At 38.0% G+C, this 24,881-nt stretch overlaps 1 protein-coding gene across 1 annotated transcript in view; it reads left to right on the plus strand.

Annotated features, from left to right (window-relative positions):
- Positions 1-2,449: 2,449 nt before the first annotated feature.
- The window catches only part of PRKX (protein kinase cAMP-dependent X-linked catalytic subunit), a 56,096-nt gene continuing 33,664 nt past the window's right edge, over positions 2,450-24,881 (plus strand). Inside the window, exon 1 of the mRNA XM_071430587.1 lies at positions 2,450-2,963. Coding sequence (XP_071286688.1) covers positions 2,780-2,963 — 184 coding nt within the window. The 5' untranslated portion in view covers positions 2,450-2,779. The remainder of the gene's footprint in view (positions 2,964-24,881) is intronic.

A 24,881-nucleotide genomic window follows, 5' to 3' on the forward strand; every position in this document is an offset into this window, starting at 1 on the left:
AAGTTAGAGGCAAAGAAGAAAGAAAAGAGGAATATAGGGCTGCTGGCTTGCCTATGAATTAGGCCTAAATTGGGCAAGAAACTATGTTTCATATCCATTATTGCAATCTAGTGGTCAGCTCTACTTCAACTTGCAATTTATGAAGTTAGGAGCTTTGATTCTCAACCTCATTGCACATAGAAAGAAGGACCTTTTCTTTCCCTGAAGTATTGTGGATAATAATCAGTATCTGCAAGATAAATTCTGAGATGGTTACAGAGAGGTGGCAAAGCACGCTAATAATATGTTGACATTCTAAATATAAACATTGCAATTATGTTGTTACAACTACAGCTAGGAAATGCCTTGCACGCAAAGGAAGGAAGCAAACTTAAATCTTAAGAACAGACACTGCATCAAATGGAACTAATCCTGTGCTTAGGAGCCTTGCTGAATCACAGCTCTTTTGAATGGGTGCTGTCATACAGGCCACCAACTGCTGAAGCATGGCAGTAGGAGGCTCTTTAAAAGAAAGTTTTATGGTCCTGAATGCAAGTAATTTAAACTTTTTTGGGTAAAATTTGTAAATATCAGTTGAAGATAATCAATACCTTAAGTAAAATACTTTATGCCCTTTTTATCATCTGAGAAGTGAATGATTTCTTAGTTTTAATCGAAAAGGAATGGTTTCAGGAAGATCAAATATCAATTTTCGTGGCTAGACTGAAGTTAAAGAACTCTATCTTGAAAATAGCACAATACAGCTTATATCTTTTTTCTCAATTTGCAATTATTTGGCTAGAAAAACAAAGTTAGATTTTTAGACACACTAAGATTTTTTTAAATGTTTTGATGTGTATTTTTCAAATTGCTATCTTAAAAAAAATCAGTCATTGTTAAAAGAGCTTTGTTGGCTTGCTTACCTTTTGACCAAACAGAAATTAAATTTACAGCTTGCCAGAACATTTACAATTTGCAGTTTAAGGAATCTTCAAAACACATCATTCAAGGCCTAAACCATGGTAAATCTGGTATAGAATGTACAGAACATAGTCACAGACTGGGTAAGGCAGGAAAGGACCACAGTGGGTCACCTGGTTCAACCTCCCTGCTCAAGCAGGGTCATCCCAGAGCACATGGCACAGCATTGCATCCAGATGGTTTCTGAATATCTCCAGTGAGGGAGATTCCACAATCTCTCTGGGTGACCTGTTCTAGTGCTCAGTCAACCTTGCAGTAAAGAAGCAGAAAGGGAAGTAAAGCAGTAAAGTAGTAAAGCAATATAGAAGGGCAAAACTTGCATTCCAAAGAGTTAACAGATGAAATCTGAAATTTTGGAGGAAAAGTGATGTCATCCTCCTTGACTGGTGACTTTTCAAAGGCTGACAGGAAGCAGAGATGACCTAATGATTTTTTTGAGTTAGTCATAGCCCTTCAAGTCAACAAGCTACGAGATAAAAATGCATTTTACATTCTCTGATATTATGACTATAAACTGGACTCTAAGGATACCTTAAAATTCAGGATAAATGTAAATATATTTGTAATTCTTATTAATAATTAATATATTTGTACTCATTTTTTTGTATACACACATTTCTCAATATTATTGAACCTACTCCACACAGAAACTAAGAAGCCTTAAATTCTCATCATGTCACTTTTAATAAAAAGGAGATGCCAAATGCCACCCGTGTGACTTCATTGACACTCAGCTTTGCAGACACCCTGCTCACAGGAGCACAGTGTAGTAGCTGTGAATAGGGTAAAACTGGGCCAGAAAAAGGAATGGAAAATATTAGGATTTCCTTCCCAGTTTTGATGTGCACGCTTTACAGTGACTTGATTCACACACCAATTTGCCTTGTCTTTCAGCATAATCGTCAACAGCTTCTTGGCTGCTCTGAAGGAGCTATATTCGGTACTCTGCTGCTGCTGCTCATGAGGCGGGTGTCTGCTCGCCTCAGCCGAGCGCAGCCCAGCACTACCCCCAGCCATCCCCAGCCACAAGAACACTGCAGGCTGGAGCAGGACGCGCTGTGACCGGTGCGGAATCCACACCTGCTTGGAAACGGGGAGTAAAATAAGGCGTGACAATCCCTTTGGGACGTGCGAGGGGAGCTACTCGAGCGCGCTCCCACGCGTGGGGAAAGACCAGCTCCTCCCAGGGCTGTTACTGTGCAGCCGAGGGGGCCCCACCGCTCATTTTTAACTTTCTGCGGGGAGCGGACGGGACCGTCCCAGGTGTCCCTACAACACTGAGGGAGCGCAGGGCAGGCGCGGCAGCCGCCCGCACTTCCCTGCACCCCGTTCCCCGCCGCCCAGCCGCGCAGCCCCTCGGGCGGGACGCAGGGTGGGGAAGGAAAGCAGAGAGCACCGGGGCTGTCACACGGTTCCGGGCCGTGCCCGCGGCGAGGGGCGAGGGCCGCCCTCCCGCTGTGCGGCGGGGCCGCGCTTCCCCCGGCCCCTCCCCGCCCCGCCAGCCCTGAGCGGGACGGTGCCGCAGCGGCAGCGGCAAACCCCGCCCTCCGCCCCGCGTGTGGCGCGGCTGGGCGCACCCTCGCCATTGTCTGCGCGGCGGTCCTTGCCTACTGCGGGCACCGGCGGGCGGCGCGGCGCTTGTGGCCGCGATGCTGAAGGGCTGTGCGCCCCCTCAGACGCGGCAGCGGGCTCCAGCCCTGGGGAGCAGCAACCCCGCCTGCTGAAGACTGAAACTTTGCGTCTCCGCCGCTCCCTCTCCTCCCTCTTCCTCTCGCCCTTCTCCATGCGCTGAGCGGCCGCGGGGCGCCCGCTCGGCCCTATGGACGCCTTCAGCGCTGCCAAGGCCAAGATGGGGGCGAAGAGCGGCGGCGAGGCGGCGGCGGCGGGAGTGGCCGCGCCTCAGCCCGCCGTGCCGGCCCCCAGCCCCGCCGGTCCCGGCTCGCCCGGCGCGCTCGAGCCCGCTGCCTACAAGCTGGAGGACCTGGAGACCCTGGCCACCGTGGGTGAGTGCGGGAAGGAGGGGAACAAAGGAGCTGCCGAGGTGCCTGTCTGCGACCGTGCCCGACGAGAGGAGGTGCCCGAACAGCTGGCTGCTCCCTTCCCCAGCGCCCTCTTTTTTTGTATTTTTTTTTTTTTTTTTTTTCTCTCCGCCTTCCCCTCCCCGCTCCGCTGCCTTTTCTCCCGCCGCGCCACCGCTGGCCGGTGTGAGGGCAGCTGGGCTGGCTGCGGTGGCTGTAGGTGCCTGTGGGCGGCTGGCGGGGACGCGCCGCAGTCTCCGCGCGGTTCGGGAGCCGGGCTGGGGGAGGCTGTGGGCATTGTACGGCCCCGGCTGCGGGATCTGCAGCGGAGCGAGCCTGCACCCGGACCTGGGTTTGGCTTGTCTCTGGGAGGAGTACTGCCACTGCTGAAGCTGAAAGACCTTTTAGTATAAAACCTGGTTTATCTGGTTTAACTTCATTTACCTGCATCATGATAAAAAATTCATCATTTAAATTAGCTGTCGGGCCAGGGAAGAGATCAAACAGGTTAACCGAATGCAGGTGAGTGTATGTCAAACCCCCGACACGCTGTTGCCCTGAATATTGATGCAAAGATGCTTTACGTGTGTAGAATTTTGGTAGAAGGTAAGCTCTCATCTCACAGGTACCACGCTTACTAAAGCTGCCTGTAATCGGTGGCATTGTAGGGTAAATGTGCCTTATAAATAGGCATTTCAAACATCAGTGAAGTTCGTGGTGTTCATGTGTGCTGTATCTCTGTATTGTATTTGAACATACTGACAGTTGCATATGTTTTTGCATCTGGTTTGAAAGCTTGTATGTTCAACTACATGGAAGTTTTATTCACTTTTTCATTATAGGGCTGTGAAATTATTTTGGATATATTTATTCCAGTAAGTAATGTGATGTAAATCTTAATTTCCCCTAAGCTCTCTTCAGCCAAAAAGGTGTGATATAAACCCTTTCTTAGTGAAGTTAATGGCTTTAAACATGGAATTGGAAAGGCACAGGAGTGGTGTTGTTAATGAAGAATGCCTTAGCTTCTCTTGAAGTGCGTTGTGTTTTGAGATAGTGTTCCAATTTGAAATGTGGGCAGACATTTTACTGATAATTTATTTGAGATTATTAAGAGACTTCTTGAAAGGTTTGTAATGTTTTTTTTCCCTCCAGAAGTGGTTGCTTTTCTTCATTACATCATGACCATGTGGATGCAGTAGTCATCACTGAGGATTAAGACTTCAAGTAAAGCACAGATTGCAGAAAAGTAGTAATTTTAAAAGAGGACAGGGTAGTCATGGAAATATTCCTGCGGCCAATGAAGAAATGTGGCAGTAATCCTGGTGTCAATCTTAAACGGTATACCTTTATTAGAGTGTTCTTTAAGATGCTCTTTAGAGGCTAAGGAAAGGGAAAATTGTGATTCCACAGGATTTAAAGAGAGACTTAAAAAAAGGGAGACACTGCCTGTTACGAAGAAACAGAGAAAGAAATACAAGGTAAAAGGAGCAGATAGTTGCCTTTCAAGGCACTGACAGAATATGTAGTGTCCCTTCATTCTCTGTCTTTCCCAGCTTGATTTTTTTTTCTTTTTTTCTCAAATAGCTCTGTCTCTAAAGATGACCATTCTTTGCATCTCTTTTGAACTGTGCCATTGGTCATTTAATAGGGAAAATAAAGATAAAAAAAGATAAAACTGGAGAGGTATAAAACTGTGCACAGATAAATACATAAGGCCTTACATTGTCAAAGAAACAGAGCTGGCTTATTTTAAGTTGGTTGAAAAATGAATTTGTGACATGCCTGTGTATCTTGCTCCTGACTAGGAAGCAATGTTGCAGCCTTAAAGTGATACTGAAACTGAACACATGAGTACCTGCTCTGAGTGTCCAAGTTTATAAAAGATGCAGTGCCCCACTAATGCTTCTGTAGTGCATTAGTCGGGGATCTGAGTCAGGTCTAAGTCTGCCTGAGGTTGGGCAGCTCTGGGTGCACCTGCTAGCATGAAGCATTGGAGACCTGATTTAAATGGGCTGCAAGTTAAATCAGTGCAAAATACTGTAGGGTAGTAGAGTGGAATTGTTTTTTAGCTTGAGAAACTTTTTTGCTTGGCTTTGACCTTTTTTAATTCAGTTAGTTAAGTACACTGTAGGTTTATATCACGTGTACTGAAAGAGTATATCTACAGTTCTTTTTAGCAGTGGTTTAAGTCAGTATTACCTTATCCTCCATTTTGATCTCCTTGCACAAATAGATGGCATTAAAGTCATCAGTTTCACTTCAGCAATTTACAGTAGTCTGCAGTTTGACTGCTCTGATAAGGATAACCATTTTCTTTCTGCTGATGTTCTTGAAAGCTGTATGCTCTGAGATAATTGGAGATGTTTGGGGATGGGAGGGGACATACCAGAACTTCCTGTTATGTAATTTGTGTGTATCTCCTTTTTACTAGAATCATTGCTTATAGATATACCCAGGCTTAGAAATAGTTATGGCCATGGAAACTATCAACTTGAGAAAGTTAAAAGTCAAAATAAGGAGGTCAGTTCCATGCTCTTGCAGCTGTTTATGATTAATATTTAAGGTAACAGAATTGTGTTGGTGTCTGTGACATTGTAGTCATCTATGACTTTATGCAACTTCTCTCTGAGGATGGAATAAAATCCATGTAAAAAAAAAAGCTGACCGCAATACCTGCTTTGAATATAGCAGCTACTGTTTTAAGTATCCTTCATAGTCTCAGAGGATTAAAATCTCTCTGTTAACCTGACCACCATAATGCAGGCTGGATTTTCTGTGACATGTGTTTTCTGTGATTTCTGTTGGGATGTTCTGCCTGGTTTAGCAAAGAACTTCATGTAAAGGTGGGAAGAGCAAAAGGGAAGTACGGTTTAGTGTAATCATTCAGAGGGCATTTATCTCCCCCAAACATCCCAGGACTCAGCCTTTGTTTGAGTGTTTGTGGACTCTTTGTTAAAAGGCAATTGAAGCAGAGTCTGGAATACAAGTTTGCTTTGGAGGGAAGTGCTTTAATATTTAGTTGATAAAGTGAAGTTACGGCTTTGGGGAGGGCACAGGATTGGGACACATACTGGTTTCTGGCACTAAGAGAAGTTAAACAGGAAAAATATTTCTTTGAAGGTACTTCCTGAGGGGTTGAACATGTGGCTTTGAACCTTTGAAGTATATGGGTTTTTTAACTAGTCTCCTTGTATGAAAGTTGAACACTCTTGCTCTGGAGCCATTGAAGGTGCTTGGTTGTCCTCATCTTGTTTTGAATTAATTTTCCTTTCAAAGGAGGTTGAAATACAAATGTTTGCTCAGCACACTCAGAAACTGCTGTTCAGGCCAGGCTGAAATACTCTGTGAATCTCAGTGAATCTATGTACTCACCTGTGCCAAGATTGAGTTAGTTCTGTGCTGTACAGAAACAAAAAAATTATATGCCATGGCCACCATGTTCATTCAAAGTTCATGACCTTTGCTTACCTGAACCTATTTCAAACTTCTTGTGAGTCAGTGAAAAGGGGAGACTGAACACTAGTGGCATAGTTTCTGAATCATCCTTTGTTGTGATAGGCATTTAACATGGGCAGACTTCCTGTTCCAGAAGCCAGAGTGCCTGCAGTTGGACACCTGACACCTATCTTGAAATAGAGATACTAAATTTTTAATTATGCTGTAATGAAAAGGTAATTCAGGTAAACTAGAATAAGTAATATAGGAAAACCAGAAGGTACTTCTTTGTTTTTGGGTACATAAAGATGGGAAAAGTGTTACATTCCCAATTGAAATGCATAGTGGTGGAAAAGGGAGAAGGGAGAGAACACCAGGAGAAGATGACAAATTTTTTCTTATCCTCTCTCCTTTGAGATCTGTTTCTTGTCCATTTTTCAAAGTGCAGTGAATTCCATAGCAGACTATGTAAATGTAAATTTGGAGTTGCAAATCTGTTCAATTGATTGAAATATTTTAATTAGAGTATTTTTATGCAAAAAGATTCTTTTAAACTACTTTTCCCATGAAGTGCTTTACACTAAACAAATGCAGAATAAAAAATTGGGCATACCAGTATTTTCATTTTTATGCACATGGGAAAATTTAAAGGAGTTCATGGGAAAAATGAGGTGCTACATATTTTCAAATACTTAATTTCTCTATGTTCACACACAAAATATGCTAGCCAAATATATTTCAAGTGGCATTCTGTCAGCATGACAGTAGGTACACAGCTGTAGTCTAATGCCAGGAATTGTCTAAGTAAGAAACTGTGCCCCAGAGTAGCTCTTTACATGAAAAGTTCTTTACATGAAAAGAAGGCTGGTGGCTTTTTCCTTTTCTTGGAGGCTTAAATTAGTTCACTTTCTTACTAAGTGTTATTTTTGGTTTCACTACCAAGGTTGTCACCTATTTTAAATTTTCTAAGGAATGTATGAGCATTTTTTCCCTGTTTTGTCACATTTTCTTGATACTGAGATGATAAATAATAATCCATGATTTTACTTGGCAATGTTCTTGAATACCACAAGTTTTGAAAGAAAACATGGTCTGAATGTTGTGACTGTAATGGTGACCTGAATTCACCATTACGCTTGTACATCTTTGAGGCTTTAGTCATAAAGCTAAATGACTTGAATTTTGTTTTCACTCTCTGTATTTCTTACTTTATTTTTACCTCCCACAAAATGACACTTGTCCCAAAATAAATCATTATTGTTATAGCTGCTGTTCTAGAGAGAAATGACCAGGTGTGAGACTCAGCTTCCTTCCTTTGCTTTTCCTGTTATCCACTGCTGAGGTGAATTTCAATACCATAATGTTTATTGTAGATTAGGCAGCAACAGGTTCTTTCCCATAAGTTTCTTGTTCTCTTTAGGACAGAAAAAAATGGATTGAAACAAGTATTCTCTTTTATCTTTCAGAGAGGTCAGAAAAGTGAGAGTGTGTGGAAGAAGTCTGAACATGTGAAAATTGAAAGTTCACATTTCTGCTTTTCTATCTTCAGTGTTTAAAATCAGTCTTGAGGTAAATTGTTAGTGTTTGCCTGTCACCTGTTTCTTTTGTCTGAATCTAGTTTAGATATTTAACTGATTGAAGAAAGAAATTCAGTATTCTTTATCTGATGTTGTGAATTTGACAGTGTGTTCTAGAATAGGCTTCAACACTCAAATATGCTTCTTAAAGATAAGTAATTTGTAAAGTCCTATAAATAGCCCAGAGATGCCCAGAAGTGCTTTTTGCAATGCAAATAATCAGATAATCTGGGACACAACCAGTATTAATATTTCAGAAATAAGAAGCATGCAAAACTCACCCACAAAATCAAAAGCACCCAACACCATACCTTTCCCCTGCCAAGTTTACGCTTAAAAAAAAACTGATTTACCAGGTGAAAATACTTTGGAAAAACTCCTCTGTTAAGTGTTGTCTTAGCCCAAACTGAAGAAGATAAGAAACCTGCAGAGAAATGGAGGTTTTAACTATTTTTTTTTCTTTTTCCTTTTTCAGTGGGAAGAAACAGGAACTTAAAAGTGCTAGGGGTTGAAAGCATGTAGGCTCTTAGGGCTTGACTCAATTTTTTTCTATGTTTAGCTTCTTGAGCATGCATATCTGGACTGCTTGTAGAGGACAGAGAGAACAGCCTTTTGGAGATGACTGCATTGGTATTTTGGCTTTCATGTAATGAAAACTTAGCAAAACAAATCCCTTCTCAAAGTGCGTTTAATCCTGGTTTGGTCCACTTTTAAAGGTGATTGTCAGTGTAAATAAAAAAAAAAAGACAAGTGTGGTGAAATTTATATACTGTTTTGTTTATTATGAGAGACATAGAGGTGTATACAGCAATGAAGAGTGATTTTGTAAAGATAGGAACCTGTGTTTACCTTCCAAGGTCTTGTCTGGGCATAAGCTGTTTTTAACCAAATTATTTAGCTCAGTGTAATTCCCCTACTGTTGACACTTAGCAGTGTAAAACATTTTCAGTATTACCTTGTACTACTCAGGAGTAATTTAACATGTTATGTTTACTTGGGAAAGCATCCTTTAAACTGTGCAATATTTTAGAGGGATTTTTAGCAGCTTCAAACTGGTACATAAAATTTTCTGAATACTGTGTGTTAGTGTGCACCTGGGATATTTAGGGTAGAGCAATTCTCAAAATTAGACTATTTCTGCTTTCCCATAGAAAGACTGTCTTTCAAATGACTGAACAAGTGTTGATTTATTTTTTTAAAAAATAAAGAAGGGAGAGATATATGATACAACATTCTTTGCTAGTAATATTCGGTTTGTGAGCTGCACTGTTTGCACTTCACATTAGAGCACTGGTTTGGTTTCTTGTATAAAATATGGATTTTAACCCTTATTTTTAATACTGGAGTGGATCAAAGATGGTGATCTGTAGAATTTGGTCATGAAAACTTTTCACTTGGCTGCCCTTTTTCTTCTGGCCAGTTTCTTCACTCACATCCCAGCTTGGAGCAGTTGCTAGGTGGTCTGTTAATTGATTGACCATAACTTTTGTGTAAATGTATTATCTTTTTTCTTCAGGGGATCAATTGGTCTACTTAAACACATTTCAAATCAGACAAATTGTGTGTGTGTGTGTGTGTTATTTATTGCCAACCTATGCACATTAAATATAAATGAAGGAAGCATCCTTTTCATGTCACTGAACTGTATGGTACAACCTATTTCTGTATGCTACTGGTGGTGATGGAATGTGAGACTTGTCTGCTGGGTTGATCTGGCCAGTGGAACCATTCCCATAGTATCTGATTTTCTAGTCTTGTGATTCTTTATTTGTTAGGGAGAGTATTTCATAGTCCTTATGCTGGCCCGTTATCTTGTCTGTATATCAAGAGACTAATTTTTATGTGAAAACTTTGCTCTTGTTTCTTTCCTGGATATTTGGTTTGAGTATCACCCACAGCTTTCTATATTGGATATATACATATATACATTATGTGTGTAAATATGTATATATATTTAAGTTTACACAAACTCATAAATTTTAAGTTTTACTATTCTGCAGCTTGATAGAGGAAGAGTGAGAATATGTAATTCTCCTGCTCATTTTCTGTCAGCATATTTGTGCTTCTAAATGGCTCTCACACCAGATACTTGTTTCTAGAAACTATTCATAAGTACCTACAATATGTAGGAGCAGGTTTTTTATTTAATTTTTAAGCTGGTATATTTTTTACTTCCTTAAAGGATTGGTTCTGAGCTAATTTTGCATGAGAGATCATGTACCTATTATTTGTTAATTTGATTCTAATATGCAATTTGTATATTCAGGTGTAATTATTTATATTTTGTGTTTATTGGAGTGCTGGAGAAAGGGAACTCAAAGCAGAAGAGCTGTATATTATAAACAATTATCAGCAGTTATAACCTGTGACTTAGACTTGTTGTTTTTTGTATGTAGTCTTGATGTTGTCTAAGGCATATTTTTAAAAGCATTAAATCTAACAATGTGGCAAATTATTTTGCCTGGAAAATGCAATTATAGAACATCTGACATTGTCTAATACAAGAGGAAATCAGGTGAAGGTGCCAAGGTGTGGGAATTTTTTATTTTGTTTTCTGTTTGGTTGATTTCTTATTTGTTTGTTTCTTCATTATTCTTCATGATTCCTTCCAGAGAGGTAAGGGCTGATTACCAAAATCCTGTAAAATGACAGTTTGAATTGGCCATTATGCTGTGTTTTTTATGAGTTTTGGAATTGTTCTTTGCTAAAATGTAGCTTCTTACAGAGCATTCTTGGTATTTGTTAAAGTGTTGTTATGTTTGTTTAGGGGAATATGGTGACTCAGAGCAATTTGAAATATTAATAGAAATGACTCTGCCATTATTGTTAAAGGTGCAGGGTGCTCTCTGGATGGAAGCAAAATGTCTCGTTAGTACTGTCTTTTATGCCTGTCAGGTATTACTCCAGTCAGTAAATTAAATGCTCTGAAATGCTTTAGGTAGATGCTAAGGGAACTATCCCTCTACAGACTCTTCCAAAAACAGGCTAAACCGGTATAAGATTTTTACTTTGCTGATCTGCTAATGAGGATACACTGTAATAGCTGTATGTATGGCAAATAGAAAAATTTGGAGGGTCTGGTGGCTGACTGTGTTCATATTCAACTTTGGGTGCTATAATAGCAGACTCCATGTGCCACCTGCCCCAAAACTGATGACAGACTTCTAGCCTCAGAGCTCTTCCCTGCCAGCTTGGAGTGGCTTCCTGCAGCTCTTGGGGGCAGGAGATGATAGCCTGTACAGTTTCAATTTTCGTGGCCTGCCAAAAGTAACTTCAGAGTATACATTGTACAATCTTTCTTTGTTTTCAGGAAAATTAGTGGGTAACTTGTTGTCTGTCCCTGGAGAACAGTGAGGACAATGGTGGTCAGTCTGTTTCTGAATTGGGATTCTTGTCCCCTCTTTCATGAAAATTTTTCAAGTTGCATGTCACTATGTTAAGTTTGCATTCTGAGGCCATTAAATTCTCCCTGACTTCTGTGACTTTCAAAGGCCTTTAAAAACTTTAGCAGTATGTCTTTATTTAAACCACCCTGTTGTCACACTCAGAAGTGGTGAATTTAGAATTTATGGTGTAGCAGCAATGGTTTTTTTCCTCCTTTTTTTAGTAACCAACACAGTTTAATTCCCATATTTGTAGAAATTCTTCATTCTTTCATATATTTGAAAATAGTGAAATTTGGGTTATGATAAATTTAAAAAACATTTCTAAAATTTTCCCAGTATTGCACCTTAATTAAAATTATTTTGTTTGAAAGCTTTTATACATCTTTTCTAGTACTTTTACCTTTTACAGTGAGTAGCTGTGGTTCCTTGGATTTGTTTATGGAAAGTTTTTCTTGATTAAAGTTGGGTTTGTTTTGTTCTGTTTTTTTTTTTGTTTTTTTTTTCCTGCTACAAATGCCAGCTGGGAAGAAGCTGTGAGAAAGAGTGTGTCCTACCAGACAGAGCCATTAGAAGGAAAAGCAAAAGTAACTGGGAAGAGAATTGGAAAAAATCGGAAAAAAAACCCCTAACAGTTGGTGCAAAATATTTTCAAATACATGAAGATATATTTCGTATGGGGGGAAAAAAAGAGGTTTTGCAATTTTTTTTTCATTTCAGTTTTACACATTCATTCAGGTTTTATACATTCATCTGTTGAAAAATAGATACAAATTGGGGCACATCCAATCCTGATGCTGTAAAGTTTGTTACGTCTATCAATTTTAAGTATTTTAGGAAAATCAATTATATTCTTTGTTCTAATATGTGAAGGGTTTCTAGATTTATCTCAACTCTTTATCTGCAACACCTGACTTACTGTAAAGTAAAAGATTTATTGTGGTGGCAGTGGTGATAGTTTTTTGCTGCCTTGGTTCTTAGGCAGACCTAAATTTTTCAGTGCTCCTAAATTACTGTTGGTTGAGGGTTAGACAGAGTACAGCCCAGTTTGTTTGATTTGGCATAATTATGTGAAAACAATTTTTTTAAAACAATTTTGAACATGAAATACATATGATTTTGCTGTCTGCAAGGGATGTTTCTTATCAGTGAATTCTTGATCTGTCGAGAAGAGCTTGCAATACACAGTAATTGTAAGTAGAGAGGCAACACTGTGAAATGATAAATGAGGAAGACAACTGGTTTTGTGACTAATTCATCAGTGTCTCAGCAAGCAGTCTTTTTTTTTCTTTCTTTTTTTTTTATCCTGACACATTTGCAGGTAAACCCAGCTAACTTAAGGATAAGGCAGGAGTTGGTTTCAAAATTATTAATTTCATAGCTTAGTGTCTACCTGTTTCACATTGCTTTAAGAGTTTCCCATGAGTGTACCTAGGTGATAAAAGCTTGCAATATAGTTAATTTTACCTTTGAATTGCAATTGAAATGCTTTGGCATAGTATTTAGAGACAGGGTTTACACTTCTGTGTCAAATATTCTTTTAGAATTTTACTGACTTTGTGTGGTTGCTATTTGCATTTTAAAAAAGAGGGTTCTTGGTGAAATAGGGACTTAACAAAATAATAATTTGGGAGAAGGTTGGCAGGCAGTGGAGATGAATGCATATCTGAGGCTATACCTTTGGTACACAATGTTCAAATTCCTACTAAAAATGATGTTGGAAAAAGAAGGGAGAAGGGGGCTTAATGCTGTTTTGAGACACTTCCATTTTGTTTAGGTGGGCTTGTATTTCCTGGATAATTGCTTCTTTTCAGAGCAAAACCAGTAGAACTGAGTGAAAGTGTAGCTAGAAGCACAGTTGGATACTCTAGATGATTGTAAGTGAAGAAACTGATGTTACTAGTTCTAGATTTGATAAGTGAATCCAAATGTGTAGTTTTTGCTAGGTCATACTGGGTCTGCAGGGTCATCTATTCATGTGGAAGTAAGTGAGCTGTGGTGCTTTTTTTATGGATTTTCTGATATGCTCAAGTTGGGCACTCCTGAGTGAAATATGGATGGTTTATGTCCTGTAATAAAATATATTGATAAGCTTCTCTCTAATCTTTGTATGTTTTGGCATTTAAAATATATGTACAAGGGGGAAAAATCTCCTATTGGCAGTTGGGTATAATACCTATGGAGAGATTCAGGACTCCAGGTCCTCCCATGATAGTTGAGATTTCTAGTCCAATTTGCTTTGATTTTTGGTAGAAATGTTAGGAGCTGCATTGTTTGAGAACAAACACAACTTCATTGCTTGGCCTCCTCTGCTTCTCTGAAATGTGAATCTTGATGTAGAATTAAACACTGATTGTAATAATAGGACAGGAAAAAAAAAAAGAGCCAGATAGAAATGCAAGGCCACTTGAGGGAAGGAGAAAAGCCATACTGTGTTTGATCACTTCGCTTTGGAGAGCCTTCCACAGGATAATTTTGTAAGTTTTATAAGCAGACAATTATATTTTTTTTGGGGGGGGGAAGGGTGGAAACTATTTAATAATTTGCCATAAAGTACAGTCATCTCTAAGGAGTTTTGTATGTTGTACACAGACCTCATTTAAAAGACTGAAAGTAAACTTGACTTAAAAGGGCACTATAGTGAAAACAGGTACTTAGCTGTTTAAGCATTGATTATACTTAGCTTGTGTACTAGCATGTCCTACAAAGGATAACATTTAGTTTTTATGTCAAGAAGTTTGAAATTTTATTAGTCATTGTCAGAGCTTTCCTCTGGTACCTTGTGAGGAGGTGTATTTTAATAGTGCAGTGCAAGTTTCTTCTTCCATTAGCGATGTATGAGGACCTCATATACATGACACAATAATTTCATCAGTCTCTGTTTTGTCTCCTGAGACTTGTTCCTAGGAAATCTACAAGCATCTGAAACAAGCTTTAGTAACAGTAAATACCTAATATGCCTGATAATGTTTCTTGTTTGGCTGTTTCATCTGTCTTCAGGGAAGAAATATGCCTTTTAGCTTTGCTACCGAAAACTTAACATGCTTCACCTTTTGTAAAAAGTGTTAATGGATAATAATATAATCACCATCAGATCACCAGTAGCTTTCAGTTACAATTGATTTAAATATGAGCCGATGAGCAGGCCCAGATAGATTTGTGTTTATTTCTGATCCTAAATTCTGTCCCTGCCTTCTAAATTTAGCAGCTTTGAGCTTGTGTTCTGAATGTAGATTCTGAATTATAAATGATATTGAACTGTTTGTTCTTTAAATTGAAAACAAATATATTTCTGTTGAGCTGTGTGCTGTGTCAGCTATAGTAGTGAGTGACCCTCAGCAATGATGTTTCAATTTTGGAGAAATACAGTCTACAAAGGGCACATCAAGTACTCTTGGCGTGTGAGCTATAACTCATGAATTCAATTAGCTGTAATTGAATCTATCCTATCAAAGTGGTGTTGGATTTGCTATTCATTACTTCCTTTACTACTGACTGTGGTCTTGTTTTAAGTGTATCAGATGAGGTGCAGGTAATTCTGAGGTTGTATCGGGTGAGAGAATTGTAGAGTAGAAGTAAGAAGCAACTATGGCAGTAAACAACAGAACAAATTAACCTGAGTTTTGATAAATTGGTGCATGTGTATATGTCGCTTACCTGAGAAATTCAATGTATGATGAAGACATACCTAGGATGAAGAGTGAAATAGCAGAGTGAAATAACAGAAAATATGAAAGGAAATGTCGATTCTTAGGGAAAAAGTGGACTTGGTTTTATTTTCAAGATTTGAGTAGTCATAAAATCAGAGAATGCTGTGAAATTCTTGAAGGGGACCTTAAAGACCATCTAGTTCCAACCTGTCTGCTCTGGGCAGGTTTCTTCACTAGGTTGCTGAAAGCCCCATCCAAGCTGGTCTCAAACACTTTCAGGGATGAGACGTTCAGAACTTCTCTGGGCAGCCTGGGTAATCTAACCTAACATCTGGCCTAAACCTACCCTCTTTCAGTTTGAAGCCATTGCCCCTGTCCTGTCACTATCTGCCCATGTAAAAAGTAGCATTTTATTTTGGTTTTTTAAGACCTCTTTAACTGCCTCAGTAAGGTCTCCCCTGATCCTTGCTTTTTCTGGGCTTAGCTACCCAGCTCTCTCAGCCTGTCAATACAGGAGATGTGCTCCAGCCCTCTCATGACCTTTGTGTCCCTCCTTTGGACCCGCTCTAACAGGTCTGTGTCTCTCTTGTGCTGAGAACCCCAGACCTGGGTACTCAAGTGGGCTCTTAGCAGAGCAGACTGAAGGGGCAGAATCCCCTCCCTTGACCTGCTCACTCACGCTGCTTGTGATGCAGCCCAGGATGTGGTTGATCTTCTGGGCTGCAAGCATGCATTTCTTGTTAATAATTTCAAGTCTGATAAATTCTTTATTAATCACATATATTTACTCTTTAAATATATTTGTTCAGGGCAGCTAGTCATTGCAAATGAGCTTTATTCTGTAATCTTGTATGTCAATCTTCCTTTTGTGTGGAAAATAAGGTATTGTGTAGGGAGTTCACTTCTAGCCTCGCCTCTTTGTGACATATTACATCTTTCCACCTGTCTCTTCAGATGTATGAAATTTGCAAACTTTTTAAAAAAAATTTTGCAAACAAATTTTTTTAAAAATAAATATTGGACCTCAGATGATGTTATGCTTAAAGAAAAACAAAAGGAAAGATTGTACAGAAACAGTGTCCAGCACAGAAATGCCATCCGATTATCAGCCAAAATATCTTTCCTTACTGTTGCAAAATTAATGATACTGTTACAATATATGCCATAGCCTCTGAAACTTATTCTAATATTGACTTGATTTCCTTTTTCTTGTGGAGTTGCTTTCTTAAGAGTAGTTTGGAAAATCAGGGTTGTTTTGTGAAAGGAATTTACTTGTAGCATGTTTTGGGGTACTTTTTCATAAATTCTCAAATGTTCTCATCCTGGTGCATTTAAATAATGTCAGTTATGTACAGTGTTCTATTTAAAGTCTTATTTGTTGATTTGGATGGGTTCCTCGTGTATGATATTGATAGGTGTAATAACAGACAGAGATTGGATCCCAGTTTTGATACAGGAAGGAATGGAAAGTGTGTGCATAAATCTCGGGGGAAGGTGAAACTGGGACATTGGTAGAGTGGCTTTTCTTTCCTATTAAGGAACTGCACAGTAAAAATAGAAGAAACTACTACATCCATTCTGTGTTTCAGTCAAATAGTTGGCTGGTATGAAGTTAGAACTGAATTTAAGTTTAGCCTTACTTTTCTGCATTGTAAAGAAAAAACAGTGACTGGTCCATACAACCCTGAATAGCATGAAAAATTCAGACCATGGTCCTTTTCTGATAGGGTATTTAAATGTTAAATTGGCATTGGCATGTCTTCAGTAACATTAGGTATTAATACAAGTGATATTTTCAGTCTTTATTCCATTAGTAATGTATTTCTTGGACACTATCAAGATTTTTTCTAATATGTTTAATTGACATTTGAGAATGCAATTTGGAGACTGGGATTTTGAAACTTAATATTTGTGTTAGGGCTTTTGTTCCAGTTCCATATCAAATATAACTTTATTTGGATATTCTAGACTTACTTCCTCTTTCTTGGATAATAGCCCTTTATGTAGAGAATATGGTGATATTCATTGATATTCATTCTAGTGCCAAACAATGGTGATTTCATCACCTTATCTTGTACAGAGTTACACTAATTTTGTAAGGTATACCATGTGAGAATTTGGAAAGGTAATGGAACACATGAAGTAAATTCTAGATACCTAAGGCATTGTTATTCTGTAGTCTCTTAGGAATATCAGTTGATACTGCCTTCTGAATATAAACAAAGCCTTCCCTTTGAGGAATATTTTGTTCCACTCATGAGTTCTCAGTGTATTAACCTTTAACCAAATAAAAGTATATTTACAGTGCTTCTTCCAGATTGAGATAGTGTTTAAGGAGAAAATTCTTGTGGGCTTGTAGTTTTTTTGTAACATTTCATTTACAGAAGATAGAATGTAGGGTTGTAGTTGCACTGCAGCTGCTCGTAAATTGTAGATGCAAAGGAATTATTTGGGTCTTTTGGAAAGGCTTTCCTTTTGCTGTGGTTACAGTGCTGAGTCATTTGTTCATTTTATAGTAAGATCTCTAGTACTCACTACAATCCATTTAAAACAAAGATCTAGCAAAATAGGTTTTTTTAGAAATAGTTATATCAGAAATATTTTTCTCTGTCAGTATAATAGCTCAAGTTTGAGAGTAGTGTTTTAAATACCTTCTAAGACTATTGTGCTATATAAACTTGAATAACATATGTAAAATTACAGACTATTGAGATAAATTCAAGCTTGCAAATCGGATGTGGTTTGAACCATGATTATTTGTATACACAGTATCCTTTCCTGTGTGGAATGTTAAACTATATCAATATTTTGAAAAAAAAATGCCAGATGAATGAACTGACATTGTGAATACCACATTTGTGACACTGGGTCAGTAAGTCAGGTAACAGTACTGAAGATTATAAAGAAGTATTAGGTATCATTTTTTAGGCACACAGTTTGTGGTAATTGGGAGTGGGGCTGTGGCTGAGCCTCATCCCCAGCGGGGCTACAGCTGTGAAAAGCAGGTGAGCAGCACTGACAGCAATGAGCCATGGAAACATGGACAGCAAAGAGACATGGAGGGCCCAGGTGCACTGACCAGTCATGGAAGGGAACAGAGGGCACACAGGTGCAATGCATGAACATGAGGGGTATAAAAGGTTGGGCTAAAGAACAAGAAGGGCAGATGCTTGTGCCTTCTGATGTGGTGTGACTCTGGATGGGTTGGAGCCTTCTGAAATTCTGTGATGATACTCTGTGCATTGTGGCCCTCTCAACTGAGACATATGCTGTGGTGTATACTGTGATATCAGTTGGTGTAGGTTTCATGGCATGGAGCCTGAAGAATTCAGTGAGTTCCCAACAATTCTTTTTCAAGCCTTGCAAATTTATATACTTCCTTACACAGATTAGCATATTCTGTTTCAGTAGTTTCTGTGCCATAAGCGTCATGCATGTATCAGGCCATGTAACTTTGAGGTGGTCTCTTCTGAATGTAGACTTATGCACTGTAAACAACTATCAAACCTATGTGCATAGAGTCAGCAGAGGGAAATAGGTACTTCTGTGTTCATAAACTGAATGTGTAAAACCACTCTATTGAATACAGAAGTGCCTTTTTTCTCCTCTGTTAAATTGCCCAGAATTCCACGTGGCTGGTCCAAAGTTAAACTGTGTAATAAGTGAAGACGTTCCAGCTCTGGGTGTCTGTGAAGCCTGTTGATTCTATGCCTAAAAGATGGGAGAAAATGTGTCTCTCACCTTGTGTTGGGTTGCATATATATGCAATAACAGCTTGCATAATCTTAGCCTGCAACTTTAATTTTTTTTTATTGTACAAAGAGTTTTATAAGTTTCTACCATAAATTGGAACAGGCCAGGAATAATGGTATTTCTTTCAAAACATACACTTACTGTGTCTTTTAATGTGCAACCATGAAGAATATGGTATGAGTTATGTGGTGCTTTGTGGTAATCTATCTTTGAAAGTGGAAGTTTTACTCCAGTTTTCAAAGATACCAGTCCTAAGGTTTTAAGACATAATGTGAAGACTGAACTTTTTGATGAATTGAGGTCTTTAACTACTACTCAGTGGTCAGGCTTTGTCTTCCTTGGGAATGTCCCGAGGCTTTGTTTGTTTTGTTTTTGTGTATCCTGAGTTAGCTCTAGGTCAGTTTAAAATTTAAAAATGAAAGTGAAAAGTTTGATTGAAAAAAAAAAAAATAGTTGTTGACCATGGCTGAACTTTGATTTCGTTTTGCTTTCTTAATATTAGTGTATCAGGTTTTCAACCTGGTCTTTCCAGCTTTCTCAATTGTGCTGGTATGTTTCTGGACTAGGGCTTTTTGTGTGGTAACACAGATAATAGCAGGGGATAGGTAATCCTGGAACACTTTTCTATTAGTTGTCTATTTACTCATTTCCTGAAACACATGAGAGAAATAAAATGTCCTGAGTGCAGGACTTTAGGTCTTAAATGTAAGTCCTTCTTGTGTTCAAGCAGAAGCTCTTCAACCTAATTCCAGTTTTATACTTTACAATCATTGTAGTACATACTAAGTAATAAATACACAATCTGTTTGAAAAGTGTTTAGAAATGCAGCTTTTGTGCACTGTGGGGAATACCTCCTCTTGATTTGTGTCTGATTTAGCACTGCTTTCAGTGAAGATGGAAGTGAAATGTAATTGAAAGGAATGTATTATAAGAGGAACTAGTCCCTCAAAGGCTTCTGTCCAGCACTGGTGAAGGAGGAAATCGGTCAAGTACAAACAATGTGGCTTTTATTACCTTGGGTCAGCAATAATAAACCTTTGTACTTCACAAGACTTTATTGTTTGCCTTTTAAAAGGACACTATCAAGGGTATTAAGCTCATGCTTTCTTTGCATTAACATGGGACTGACTTGCAGCAAGTAACTGTTTAGGAAAAGCTGAGTTTCAGGACAAACCGAAAGATGATGATTGTGTAAAAATCATAAAAGTAGGTAGATACAAATATTTCTGGGTTGAAAAGAAAGGTTGCTAATCAGATACCAAATACCCCTATTTAGACTTATCAAGTTCAGAGGGGGTTGCTGCTCAAGTTTCTATCTGTGCTCTTGCATGGATTTGATTTTTATTAGACTCTATGTAGCATGAACTTCTTTGGAACTAAATGCTTCTAAATCCTTTATGGATTATTACATTAGTTAATATTGGTTAACATTACATTTGTTTCTCAGTCATAAAATTTTTATTTTCATGTATTTTTCTGGGATGTAAATGTGAGTTTTGAGCCATGTTTTGTAGTTGTTTTGCTGGCCACTTTAAGGTTTTCTTTTTTCTTTGGGGGTAATTGTAAGCTTACAGTGATGATGTGTATAATTCTTTGGTGGTGATATATGCAACCTCATAAGTTGAGCTGTGGCAACTGAAAGAGCAAAAAATGTTGGAACAATATTTCAAGTACCTGAACAGTTGTGTATCTCCTACAGAGGTTCTGTTTTAAACTTAGAAGACCTTATTGGCTGCTTCTTTTAGTTAAAGTTACCTGAAAAGGATTTTAGTCTGCTAAAACTTGTTATTGCTGTGACATGGCAATTTGTTCAGGTTTGGATGTTTTATTTTGTTTTGCAGATTTTAATTTTTTTTTTGTTCAAAACAAGCTAAATTTCTTCATGCTGAATTTGAGTAAACCAGCTAAAACAGTTCTGTAAATACTTCCTGTCACCAGGGAAATTGAAGATGAAGATAGAACTGCTGATAAATTATGAGAGAGAGCTTTACTCTCCTTATGGGTAAAAATTTGATTATGAGGATGAAACTTAGAAACTGAGCTTTTTTTTATTTTTTTTCCAATATGAGCTGTCCCTGTTCAGGTTTTTTTTTTCCTACTTACGTTTTTTTGGAAGGGGAAAAAGTACTGAGAAACACTTCTCATTAACTGAACAGAATACATGGAAAATGGTGTGTTAATGATTTGCTTGAATTGATTCTGTATGTACTACCAAAGGTAAACTGCAAGTTATTCATCCTTGTAGAAAATGAGAAGCCTTTTGGCTTAAACTGGTTCTGGGACATCCAGTTCAAAATACTGAGTGTACTTCTAATCCCAGCTCAAGAAGCAAGAGTTGTGTATTCACAACTCACATCTATTCACAGACACAAAATCAAAGAGTATCTGAAGAAAGATCAGGATTCATTACTTTGAATTGTATTGGAAAATGTTCCAATACAATTTTTTATTACTTCTTTTAAACAATCAAGACAAATCTTGTAGACTAAAATTCGGGGTTTTATAACCTGGCTTAGTTCTTTGCTCCTCTTGTTGATTTTCCTTCTTTACTGGAGTCTGGGTTATTTTGTATCTAATTTTGTTTGTGGTAACTTGAAGTGTAACACACTAGAATTAAATGGAGTAACTTTTGTGCTAAATGTCTGTTTGTGTTAGTTTACATTTTAAGGAAAATGTTTCATAGTGGGTTTAAACACTTAAAGATAATTAACACCAGTAGAAAAGATTCACTTTGAACACATTTGTTTAGAAAGAGTCCTGAATTACTCAAAACTTGATGGGAATTTTAATCATCAGTTAATGTACAGGAGGCTAGGTGTGGGATTTGCCTGCCTGGCTTTTGTTTTTGAGAAATTATTTGGAAAGGAACGAATAGGTTAAAAATTATTCCCTTTAATATTTACATTCTGAAAGTAGTTCATGTGCTTATTTTAACCTGTCCCTACCTGAAAGAATCAATTCTGTGAATAGGATTTCAATGCTACAACTTTTTAAATTCCAGAAAACATCAGTCTTTCTTGTATAATTTCTAATTTACTGATTCTTCTCCAGCTATTAAAATGTGACACTTTTTGATAATGCTTTAATTACCTGAAATTGTCATCAGCTGGAAAACAGAATTTAATTATACTCTGTATCAGTGTTTAGCTTGGCAAGTGTTACTAGCTAGACAGGTGCATGATTCTTAGTTTAAATTTACTTGTCTTTTAAAACATGGTAGGCCAGGTTTTAAAAAAAATATATTAATACAGATTGATAAGCTTCACTTCTAGCAAGTGTTTGGTATCATTTAAAATAAGCTGTTTGAATAGGCCTCCTTAATTTAGTTGAGGAAGTAGTATAAAACTTAGTTTCTAGGTGAAAAAGGAGTTCATCATTAAAGGTTTCTATTTCAGCAGTTTTTGTAAAAAACCCCAGTTTTGAAGTTGTGATCTATCTGTACTTCAAGTGTAATATTTAAATAGGTTAAAGTAGGAGAAATAATGATTTTGCAATGTCCTAGTTTCACTATGGAAGAAAAGCTTTATCATCCACTCACTCCTATGTTCATCTTCTTTTTATCAATGTTCTTTTTTTGGTCATTGTCATGTATTTCAGGTTGTGGAAGACTTTATAGAAAGAGCTGCAAAAATACCATTGAAGAACCAAGTAGGGAAATACTGATTTTATGAGAATTGTTCTGAAGATTGTGGGTATTAAAAGTTTTGAGAAGGGAGATGCATTTAGAATCAGTGTTCTAAAAGCTGCTTAGAAATTGAGAGGATTTATGGCTATCATAACCAGCAATCTGATTACTTTCTGGTTTCATTTATTTATTGGTTCCTAGTATTCTAAAATAAATTAGAAAGAGTGAAGAGAGAGAAAAAACTTTCAAGAATTCTGCATGTTTTGCTTAAGGGCACCCTGATATTTACAATATTTTTGTAGAGAGACAATAATTTGTGAGAAAAAAAAAAATCGAAACCCTGAAATTACAGAGGAACTTGCATCATTGATGTTCAGTTGATTGGCTCTTGTTGGAAATCAGAAATGTCTCTGAACTATGTGGAAAAACAGGAAACTTGACTGATGGGTGTTAATTAGCCTGGTGATTCCCATGTCCTTAGTTCTTAAGGATTGTAGTTCAGTAAGATTTAAATGAGTGGGTAAACAACAAGAGTTGTTGACACAACTTCCTGGTATTCTCTGGCATACTTGTGTGAATCTTGCATGAAATTGAAAAGGGACTAAACTGAATTCCATGCAGTTAAATGTAGTTTTAGTGGTGTGTTGTTACAGGCTCCTTTTATACCAAGTAAGAAAGAACCAAAAATTTGCAGTGTTTTGAGATCTTTGGAAATTTTTTGCAGCATCCCCTTTGAGTCAGAAGGTAAGCTGTACTTTGAACATGCATTGCTATTTTCTTTTTAAGTTCAACTGAGCTGGGATAAAGAATTAATGATACTGAGCTTTCAATTGATTTGACAACGGGTGTGGCTATCAACCAAAACAAAAGAGAAAACCAGTAGTATGCCAGTGCCAATAAAATTTTTGGAACAGGTAATCCAATGATCTTGCCTGGAATGTGATGGGCATAGTTCTTGCTGTGTACTCTCTCCCGTTATTGCTAAAGAGAAAGTCATTTTCTTTCTTCAAGGGATGCTTGGTGGAAAGGGAATCACAGCACAACAAATGAATGAGAAGCATAGAAGCAAGCTCATCTGGCAGGGCTGCCCATGGTGAACCCTACACGTGCATCTGTTTTCTGTGCTGTTAAGGTCTTAATCAGACTGTTTCTGATTTCAGTGTGTATTGTTGAAGGATACAAAAAAAGCTTTACAAAAATTGTGATCAGACATTTGTTTTGTTGATTCAGCAGTATGAGATGCGTAGTTCTAGACAAAAAAAAGCATCCTATCAAACGTCCTCTAACTTGTTAAATCAGAACCTGCTAAAGTAATAAAGATCTATAAAAGCAGTGATCTAAGATTTACAGTGAACAATCCACAGCTGGCTTGCAGAACAGTAAAGACACTGTATTTGGCATTTTCAGTGACATTGGTTAATGGGTTGGCACATTAATGAAAATCTAAACTTCGCTACTGTGATGTCCAGAATCATCATCATCCTCATTTTGAGTTGTCCTATTCATTTGCCAGCCACATCTTTTGTTGTAGAAGCCCACAGTTGCTTGTGCCTTGTGGTTTCCCTAAATCATTCTCCCAGGTGATTAATCTTCTGATTACCAGTCTGTTTGGGCAGGCTGGTTTTCCTTTGCTGTGCCACTTTTCCACTTTTTTGTCAAGAACTGACAACCCTCATTTCCTAGTCTAGTCTGTTGAAATTCAATCCCAAAATAAGACAGCAATTAACTGGCAGACAAAATTTGACATTTAGTAGTTAGTTTGCAATCTGATACATATCACTTAGTTAATGTCTGATATTTAACAGAATAAAGTCTGTTGTGCTTGTGGCTATTAGTAAAGACTAATGTGTCCTAGTAGGAAATGTTTCTTCTAGCTGTAAATAAAAGTGAATGCATCTGATGATTTTTGTAGGCATCTGTTGAAGTCAGGGCCAACACTTCTGGGACTCAGAAAGCAGCCCCCAGGGTCACAGAGCTCACATGACCTAGTTTATTCTTCATTAAAACAGATGGTATCTATCTGAGCACGGCAAACTTGGTTTTAAGAAAGAGCTGGGGATTAAAACAGCTGGGTCTGATTAATGGGAGCAAATAAAGAGGCAATCTAAGCAGCAAATTAATCATCTACATCAATAGCAAAATAGTCACTACATGACTACTCACTAAATTGTTTTAGCTGATCAAAAGTTGCAGGATTGTTTTACCTAGCATCAAAAGTATCTGAAATTGCATCAGAAATGTTCCCACATTCTTTATTCTTTTCTGCCAGGCTTCAAAGAAAACAAAATGGAAACTGGCTCTGGTGTTTTTGAATGGTATTAGCGAATCCAGCTTGTTTTGTAAGACTGAAAATACCCTACTTGTGTGTGATATATAGCCCAAGTTGGTCCTCTGCAGATTTTGGCCTCATCTCTTTGTGTTTAACATGAGAAGGTTACCTAATGGAGAAGATTGCAGGCATTCCTTCAAGCTCTGCAAC

This window comes from Agelaius tricolor, unplaced genomic scaffold (assembly GCF_023055355.1).
Source record: "Agelaius tricolor isolate 1412-34295 unplaced genomic scaffold, bAgeTri1.0.p SCAF_7, whole genome shotgun sequence".
Classification (NCBI taxonomy): domain Eukaryota; kingdom Metazoa; phylum Chordata; class Aves; order Passeriformes; family Icteridae; genus Agelaius; species Agelaius tricolor.